The 9,555-nt window shown below is 42.9% G+C and overlaps 2 protein-coding genes across 2 annotated transcripts; one reads left to right on the forward strand and one right to left on the reverse strand.

Annotated features, from left to right (window-relative positions):
• mcfd2 (multiple coagulation factor deficiency 2, ER cargo receptor complex subunit) lies at positions 1 to 4,107 on the forward strand. Its single transcript, XM_080482216.1, has 4 exons — positions 1 to 90; positions 617 to 814; positions 977 to 1,136; positions 1,957 to 4,107. The coding sequence occupies exons 2-4, from the start codon at positions 618 to 620 to the stop codon at positions 2,086 to 2,088; spliced, it is 489 nt and encodes a 162-aa protein (XP_080338342.1). The 5' UTR covers positions 1 to 90; position 617; the 3' UTR covers positions 2,089 to 4,107.
• A 445-nt stretch (positions 4,108 to 4,552) lies between these two features.
• prop1 (PROP paired-like homeobox 1) lies at positions 4,553 to 6,856 on the reverse strand (the record flags this gene model as incomplete). Its single annotated transcript, XM_080481470.1, has 3 exons — positions 4,553 to 4,906; positions 5,267 to 5,496; positions 6,763 to 6,856. The coding sequence occupies 3 exons, from the start codon at positions 6,854 to 6,856 to the stop codon at positions 4,553 to 4,555; spliced, it is 678 nt and encodes a 225-aa protein (XP_080337596.1).
• Positions 6,857 to 9,555: the final 2,699 nt, after the last annotated feature.

Here is a 9,555-nt window from a genome sequence, read left to right on the forward strand (position 1 = left end):
GAAAGGCTCCATTCAACATTTGTTGCCAACACGACTTGAGAAACAGCGCAACTATTCACGGCTTCAGTAGAAGACACAAATTCAATAAAGGTAGGTTTTACAGCAGTTTTCTTTTCCTTTTTTTTTTTTACTTCCCTACAATCGTCGGTTTACTACAAGTAATTTTATCTGGTGTTGTCATTTCATAATTCCCATTGAAGGAAGCACCATGCTAGCTTCCTGGAGCTAATGTTTATTTCCATACATGCTTTGGAAATCAGGCTCATTTATGTAACTTTTAAACATACACACAGCTATATGTCTGCTTTTAGTGTTGATCTTATTGATGTACTGTTAATATATATATATATTTTAAAACGAACCTGTTTAGTAACATTGGACATGAAAACACATGATGGTAACATCTGTTAGTGCAGTATTTCTTGTTTGCTCTCGTTCACATATGGTAATATTATGTAAAGCTGTGGAGACAAACCCGCTGGTTAAATATTAAATCAGCCAATAAGACGGGCATCTTTTCTGTTCTGCATGCACTTAAAACGATGCATGTAAACAAACATGCTTTTTTTGTTGTTTTTTTTGTTAATCCATCCTGTCTTGTTTGCTTTGTGCTCAGGATGAGCAGCAGCAGGTGTAGTGTGCAGTTGGGGGGTCTGCTCTTCCCCCTCCTCGTCCTCCTCCTGTCCTGTTCCCTGCTCACCGCTCACTCCCAGGTGAATCCACTGCAGGACCCGCAGCATCATCACCAGCAGCCGCCCATGGATCACGCCGCTCATCACGGCCGCCTGGACAAAAACCTGGTGCAGGACAAAGAGTGAGTGACCTGCTGCAGGAGTGGGTGAACTTTGACCAGCGACCATCGTTCCTCTCTTCTCTGTGTAACCAAATGTCATGTTGTTGTTGGGTTTTTTCCCCCCCCTCCCCTCTCTGCCCTGGTCCCCCCCCCCCCCCCCCCCCCCCCCCCCCCCATCCACAGCCACATCATGGAGCATTTGGAGGGAGTGATAGACAAACCGGAGAAGGAAATGAGCCCCCAGGAAATGCAGCTGCACTACTTCAAAATGCACGATTATGATGGGAACAACCTGCTGGATGGGCTGGAGCTGGCCACAGCCATCTCACATGTACACAGAGAGGTGGGTGCAGTCACACCAAGCAATGGAGAGGAAAACTCAGACATTCAGAACCAGGAAAAAACTTGATTTTCTCTACAATATGGTCCACCTATTCTGATTCAGTAGTTATTGTTTAACCGATATCTGAAATATCTTTCTGTGTAAATACTGATCTAAAAGTGTTATTTCATTATGTTGATGCTATTTCAAAGATGATCGAACGTTTGTTTAAATATGTTAACAAACCTGACAGTCGGCAACAATCATTCACTCTCAACTGCCATTTAGTCCTTTTGAATGTTTCTGAATAGGTGATTATTTACCTGTGTTCGGGTATTAGATCCCTCACTGAGCTCTTCAAAGCTAAAAGAAAAACACCCAACAAATTGATGCACAAAGCACACAAAGTTTTAGCTGGTCTTACTGGTCTACTACTCACTTCCACCTATAGTGGCTTGTTGCCTTTCAAAGGTCTGTCCAATACATCTAATAAGTCATATTTAGGCTCTTTATATTGTAGTATTGTTAGATTTCGTAGTGTATTGACAGTCTTAAACAGAGATCCAGTGACAATTCTGTCACATTTCACATTCAGAAAAGGTGGAACGTGATTGAAACTGATTTTATTACATATGCATAGCCTGTAAAGGTGCATATTTTAGTCTCAATGGTGGACGAAATGACAAAACGACTGAACAGAATAACAAGGAATTGAAACGACTCAAATGTGTATTTTATGTCTAAACTATGGAGAAAAACAACAAGTAAAGTCCGCTCCTGAGTGTGGGAAGGGCGTGTAGCATGTGGATCATAACGTCACATTCTGGGTTTTGTTTTTCAGGAAAAGGGAGAGGACAGCCAACCGATGAAGGAGGAGGACCTCATCGCCCTCATCGACGACGTTCTGAAGGACGACGACAAAAACAACGACGGCTACATCGATTACGCAGAGTTCGCCAAGTCGCTGGAGTAGAAACCTGCGTGGTCACGGAGTAAGAGGAGGAGGAGGAGGGAGGAGGGTTACGCGTGAGCCACATGGAGCGGAACTGAGAGCAGGACCCACTTTTGTTTTCCTCCTGCGATCGACCAATCAAATCATTTGTGGCCGTTGGCTTCAGAAGCTAAACTGAACTCATTTTGTCGGCGGGTAAGAACAGCGAAAGATTCCTCACGTTTTTTATTTTCCGGTGTGTGAACAGCTCACACAAGAACTCTGACGAGTCCTTTAAATGACATAATTGTAAAGGCTCAGTTCAGACAAATCCCTGCTGTCGCACAATCCTCTATTCATGGAGCTTTTTTTTTTTTTTTTTTTTTTAAATCAGCGTCCACACTCTTTATTTTCTACACTTGAGTCCCCATTAAGATCATCCTGAAGTTAAACCGAGAGCCTGTTTGACGTTCCTCCGGGACCAAGCCATTCCTGGTTCAGATCCTTCCCGTCCGCTGCTCTGAGACGAGCGAGGTCCGGCCCCGTGAAAACAGAAGTGTCCTTAACTGGAGCAGATCCGGTCCGGGATGTGGAGCTGAAGTGGTGCTGAACGTATCCAGCAGCTTCTCCCCTCCTCACGTCGTAACTGTGATCATTCAACTACAAAACAAGCCGGTGGTCGCCGTCATCGCCATCAACATCATCATCATCGACCAACACGCACATACTTGACGTTGATAAGAATGTCTCCGTGTCGGATTAGTTTCTTATTTTACATGAATAATGTCAACGTTTCCAAAAAGTAAACATCTTTAGTTAGGAAGGTTTGTTGGGCTTAAAAAAAAAAGCAGATTTCTATAACTTACTACTTCTTTTTTTTTCCACAAGTAAGAGTTCTTGACATTTAAAAGAAAATATTTCATAAAAAACAAACTTTGTCGTCATATTTTGATACATTAACATATAATAGTCATATTACAGTATGACAAAGACTAACTTTCAGAGCACCAAAATAAGTTGGTTTTTATATTTTTTTTTAAGAAAGAAGTTCAGATTTCTATTTGACCTTGCATGATCAAGTTTGTTTTCTTGATTTCTAATGATTAGGCCATCAAAAGAGACAAAATAGTGGATAATTGTTTTCCTTCTTATTTCCCCACTTGTCTCAAAAATCCTTAAAGGTACATCGAATATCTTAGTTCAGTTACAATTATTATTACATCCAATAACAAGTCGGATGACCCAAAATGGTTATTATGTGATCTGAAAGATGATTCTGTTGGAGTCAACAAGTTAGGTCCTGTAACACCATTTTTCACCACAGGGTGGTGTAATGAGTCGCCGTAAGAAGCCGAAGGAGAAATGGTTCATTAAAAAAAAAGTTTCTGGCTAAAACATTGTGATCGTTTATCTACTGCAACTACCAAACAAATGTAAGATTAAAGTGACTCAATGCTGCCACCCAATGTCCAACAGAGGTACAACCCAAATCGTACACAGTGCCCCTTTAAATAGAAATGCATTAATAATAGCTTCACTATATATATTTTTTGAATATAAGCTAATGTTGGAGGTAAAAGAAACTAAAAGGAGGCGCATACATACATAGACGTTGACATTATTCTTATTCTAAACTATGAAGCGAATGGAGCCGATTTCACACACGAGTGTGTCTTGATAGTGAATGTGAAGCAGCGTCCTGCTGGTCCCTCATCACTGGAAGCTGCTCTGCTCCTTTCTTTCCTCCAGAAACGGACCGCGTCTCCTTTTTTTTCCTCATAAAAGCACTTGAGCACAGCGCGTGTTTGCTTCAGATGTATTTGCTGCCTTTGACGATGGAGAAGAAAAAAACCCCCCAAAAAAAACAACACGTCAGGTCAAGATTGTTGAATTCGTCTGTGATTCTTTGTTCATACGGATGAGTTTTAGATTACTTGCCATCCAGTGTTACTTGTTCAATCATTTCGGGTCGTGGATGCAGATATTTAACAAGCATAACGGATGCAACTGTGTTGTTTCTGGAGTGTGCAATATTAAAGAAAAAAATCTACTGTAATCTGGCGACTGTGTCCTGTGTTGTTTTAAGTTCTGTTGTCACTGCAGTCGAGTTCAGATGAAGTTAAGTGGGATGAAGATCCTCGATAATCTGGATGTTTGGGATGATTTAAAATAAAAAACTGATGGTGTAATATGAAAAAAGCAAAGACTGAATGTGGAGTTTTAACAAGATTATATTATTGAAAAATTAAAAACAATGAGGCAGGTGTTAAATTACAAGCCCTTGATGTTATGTTTGATGCCGGGAGCCTTAAAGAGAAAGGAGAGGAGCTGCTTGAAGGGCCAACAGGGGTTAAATGAGAACAATTCAGATACAAAACACTTTGAAAAGTGTTTTAATACACGTGAACTTCAGTACTTCAGCTGTTGGAACTCTAAACATGATGGAAGCGTGATTTTGTCTAGAAAGTTTATAAAATGTAGAGGTGAGCGTTGCCATGGTTACGTCCTAGCTCCAGTGGGGTGCTGCGTCCAGAGGCTGGATGCTGCTCAGGGAGAAGACGGGGGAGGCGAGGTACCAGTCGTCGTGCTGCCGCTGGCCGGGGGGCTGCGGGGTCACGCTGGGACACGGGCACTGCCCCACCGGGCCCGGGTGGCGGGGGTACGCCCCGGAGGGCAGCATGGGGGAGAGGCGGGGCAAGTGGGCCAGAGGCTGGGGGTAGAACTGTCGAGCCACGGCGGAGGGCTGCACGTGCACGCCCCCCAGCAGCGGCCTGTGGCTCGCCATGACGCCCACCGGGAGGACTTTGTGCGAGGCCCGCTCCTGCTTCCTCTGCTTGGCCCTCCGGTTCTGAAACCACACCTGCACAGATGAAAAAGATCACGTCAACCGATCATGAAATTATGAGATAATTATCTCATAAATTCAGAAAAACTTGTCAATTTTTTTTATAATTAATTTTTTCTTAGAATTTTGAGATAATTATGTCATTAATTCAGGAAAACGGTCGATTTGTGTCTTTGTCATGCGAATACAATATGCTTCCGTATGATACAGAACTAAAAAGACACAATTTGAAAACTATACTGAGACAAAGAAAAGTTTTCAAAAAAGGGAACTGAACATAGGGAAACAAAAAGACGAGGCAAAAAGAGACACAATATTACAAAAATGGAACAAAGAGATCAGCAGCCACTTTTAAAATTCTACAAATGGTCGTGCCTGGATGCGCGCCTCGTTCAGCCTGGTGACCCGAGCCAGCTCCTCCCTGTAGTAGATGTCCGGGTACTGGTTCTGCCCGAAGGCCACCTCCAGCTGCTCCAGCTGCTTGTGGCTGAAGGTGGTGCGGTGGCGTCTGCGGGCGGGGGAGGGGTAGGCCCTGCCCCGCCTGGCCGGGCCCACAGACCCGGGGGTCTCACAGGACGGCCCCTTCCTCACCGGCCCCCCGACGTCTGCAGGAACGCACACATGTCAGAGGAGGTGGGCTCTCAGTTCTGCAGCTTCTCCACAGCAGTGACTCTCAAAGTGTGCAATTTTTTGCACAAAACAGTGATTAAATAACTATACTTACAGAGAACCGACAAATTAAACCGATCAAAAATTATCACATCCAACAATTTTGTCAATTTCTATATTAATAAATAACCAGCAGTGTCTAAACCAAATATAATTTAAGAGGAATTTATGTACAGCTAAATGAAACATCAAACATGTCAAACATTAACAAATCTACAAAACTGACTATAAATGTGTTTGTATTGTATTTAAATTCATATGTTTATGAGTAAAATATGTGATTATAAGGTGTAGTACATAAATATGAACAATATATATATCACATATTAAAAGTGTATTAATATATTATGTAAAAATGATATCAAATTACACATATAATATACTTTAAGAACTTTTTTGTTTTAAATTGGTAGGAGAAAAAAGTTTAATTCAGACACTGAATACTATAGAATTGCAATCTTTTTAATGAAAATTATTAAAATAAACATCCAACAACTAATCTATTAATGTGCACGTAGTTGCCGATTGCTAATGCCCATATTGATTAATCTTACTCATATTTTAATCAGATTGTGGGTTTTAGGCTTGGCTGGACTCCAGAAGATTTTATGATTTTCATGGGCTGCAGTTTCTTTTTGGGGACTTTGGGGATGGGGTTGATCTATTAAGAAAATAAGTTGTCTCAACTTGTAAGATTGCAATTTAGCAATGGCCGCCTCAGAAAGGAGGGATTACCCCGACATGCTGGTTCCCACTGCCCACCGGCAACCTGAGAGCCGCGGAGCTTTAGCAGCCGAACACAAGCTCGTGAGAACCAGATACCAGAAACTGGAAGGATTTGACCGAGATTATTCCAACAATCACTGACAAAGTGACTAATCTGTCCAAATGCTGCACCGAGCTGACCTCATCCAGCTCAGGAGACACGGGATCAACAATTAGCAGTGGCACTGACTTCCTAATGCTCAAAGCTTGTTAGTTATCAGCAGTCATGTATCAGCAAACCAGATAGTGTAGTTATGCTTTTCATAAGAATTCAGCTGGATTCCAGAGTTCAAATCACTCGGCTTGTCACGTAGAGGAGAGACGTACTGAAGGAATGACCCTAAAACAGCCCGGCCACCAGGTTGAAAGTCCAATGTATGGAAACAATACAGGTGTTGATGTTCTTTTTCTATGGTGTGTTGTTTAGTTACACTCACCTGCACTGGAGCTGACAGTCGCCATGTCAGAGTAGATGTCTCTGCAGTCCAGGTGGCTCCGGGCCGAGTCCTCAGCAGCCTTCACCTGGGCCATCGTCCCTGCAGCTCTGAAGCTCTGAGCCCCCCACACAGACGCATAGGAGTCGAACGTCCCACCCATCTGCCTTTCACCTTCACCTGTGTGTGTGTGTGTGTGTGTGTGTGTGTGTGTGTGTGTGTGTGTGTGTGTGTGTGTGTGTGTGTGTGTGTGTGTGTGTGTGTGTGTGTGTGTGTGTGTGTGTGGTCAGTGGAGCACACACACATCCTGTTGAGATGAATTCCAGCTAAAAAAATTTGACAGTTGAGACGTAAAGTTTGACGCTGCAGATCAGAGACGAGTAACTTTGATCGCACTGAGGGTCCACTAAATGTCATCTTCTACAACAGGGGGTCAAATCGTAACAGATTATTTAATATAAACACAAAGGTCTTACTTAACCGTGTGAATTAAGACTCTTGAATCAAAAACTTTAAATGTATATCTCATCAAAAGACAGTTTGACTTTGTAGAATGAATTAAAATGTAGAATTGATATAAACAGTCCAACTGTACTGTCTATATCTAGAATGAAAAATGTAGGAGGATTTATTGAATATGTAAAGTTTGAATGCAAAGAATTACTGTCAGATTGAAAAGTGAATTTGTATATTTTGGTGGAAAACTGGACTTTCCAGAAATAAAGTGTAGATATATAAATAAAAAGGCGACATATTAAAAAAAATGAATTGACATGATTGAATGAAGTATGATGGAAAGTTTCTTTATTATAATAAACTTGTCCATATGAATGTCGAAAATTATAGAATAAAAAATGTGATGGTGTGGAATTGGACAATTGTGAATACTTTGGCAAAACAATTGGAAAATTGGAATGTATTGGAAGAAAAACAAGAAACAGATGGAAAGTGTGTCCAAAGATAGACAGTGAGAGACTGGATATACAGAATTAAAGTTTTGTTTTATAGGATAGAAGTTGAATGTACAAAACATTAACGCACAGAGAATTAACATGACAATCCATATACAGTACCGTATATGGAAAAAAAGATTTGCAATAACCTCTGTGACCAGCAGGGAGCGGTGTTATGCCAGGGTATTGTGCGTGTGCGAGAAAGAGAGAGAGAGAGAGAGCGAGAGAGAGAGAGAGACCTCACCAGGTCAGCTCCTGTGGTTCACTGTATTATGACTGTGTGTGTGTGTGTGTGTGTGTCTTCCTCTTCTTGTGCTACATTCAGCATGCAGGAATGACCCCCCCCCCCCCCCCCCCCCCCCCCCCCCCCCCCCCCCCACATGGATACTAGGAAGAGACCCCCGACGTCCCACTCAGCACTGAGTCACGACACGACGGCGTGGACAGCAGCTGGCGGCTCATCAGAGAAAAAATTCATCCGGGGCTATATTTGTAAAACAAATTTACTAACCTGTGTGTGTCCAGATTGTGTTTCCATACAGTTTCACTAAAGTGTACTCAGCACCTGGTGAAGTTGGCGACTGCATCGGATTGGAAATTCTCATCGTAGTTAGAATGAGTCTGAGGGATGATTTCTAAGAAGTGTCTCTCCTTCGGAGCCACCTGACCCGAGGCGTCTATGTGACTCCCGAGAACCGGTAAATCAAAACTCCGGGCCGGGGATGCGTCACGCAGTCATACTGCAGATGGGTGATACAGGTTTACCTTCTAGGAGATCGTACAAGGAAAAATCTTTCTCTCATTCCCTACCTGCCAAAGGTATCGTATTTGTATGTGTTATCATCTTAGGGCACTTTGTGATGCGGAGAAAACCACCTTGGGACCTGGTATTAAAAACTCCCCGGCTAAACGGGACCGTAGAAAACCTAGAAACCTCCAGTAAGCAGCACTCTGCTGGCGGCGATATGATGGAGCCTGTTGGGAGTTTTATGCGTTAAAAGAAGACTTGCTCGTCCGTTCAGAGCGTTCCCGGCTGAGGAGAGAGAGAAAGCAGGCCCGTTACACTGAAATCGACAAACCACCCTCGAGGCTGAATCAACTTCACTGCAGGATTCCTGGAGAAAGTCCCTCGCCTTGTTCTGGGCTCCCTGAGCACTAACTTTTAATTTGATTGCTTGTGACATCTGCGAGGGCCAGGTCCTGTGTCCTGGGAGAAGTCCGTCCTTCCCGTCCTGGGTGTTGATTCGCCACAATCCTACAATCTGTTGACGTGTTACCTGTCGGTGCCCCCTATTTTCGTGTCCTTTTTAGCTAATGTACTCTGTTTCAAGATTTGTACGGCTTCTCATCTGTTTTTAGGATTAAAAAGTCAATTGCATTCAGAGCTTTAAAGGCCCTGTTTACGCGACAACGCTTCACGTGACATCACCTAATCCGTTAAAAGAAATCCGTGCGTTTACACTGCTGCAGCGGACACAGAGACGACGATGTAGTTAGTATGCCGGGCCACAGGAGGGCGCTGTTGCTTGATCTTGTCATGAAACTACGCAGACGTGTGTGCAGAGAACAATACGCTATAAACGTGAAGGAAACGGAGAGCACCCGACATCCGCATGGACTGATGACGCATCGGATGCTATACAGATACACTCGAATTCGTCGGCGTGTAAACGGCGCCAAAGATGCACAGTTTGTAGAATATATGAAACACATTGCAGAAAAGCAAAGCTTACGTGTGGAACTTCCTTTTTCCATTTTTCTGACAAAAGCTTCTCACCAGCACAAGAGGAGTTTATGGATACGGACGGTTGTTAAAACATAAGACGTTAAGATGTGACAACCA

Source organism: Lipophrys pholis (assembly GCF_963383615.2).
Source record: "Lipophrys pholis genome assembly, chromosome: 15".
Taxonomy (NCBI): Eukaryota; Metazoa; Chordata; class Actinopteri; order Blenniiformes; family Blenniidae; genus Lipophrys; species Lipophrys pholis.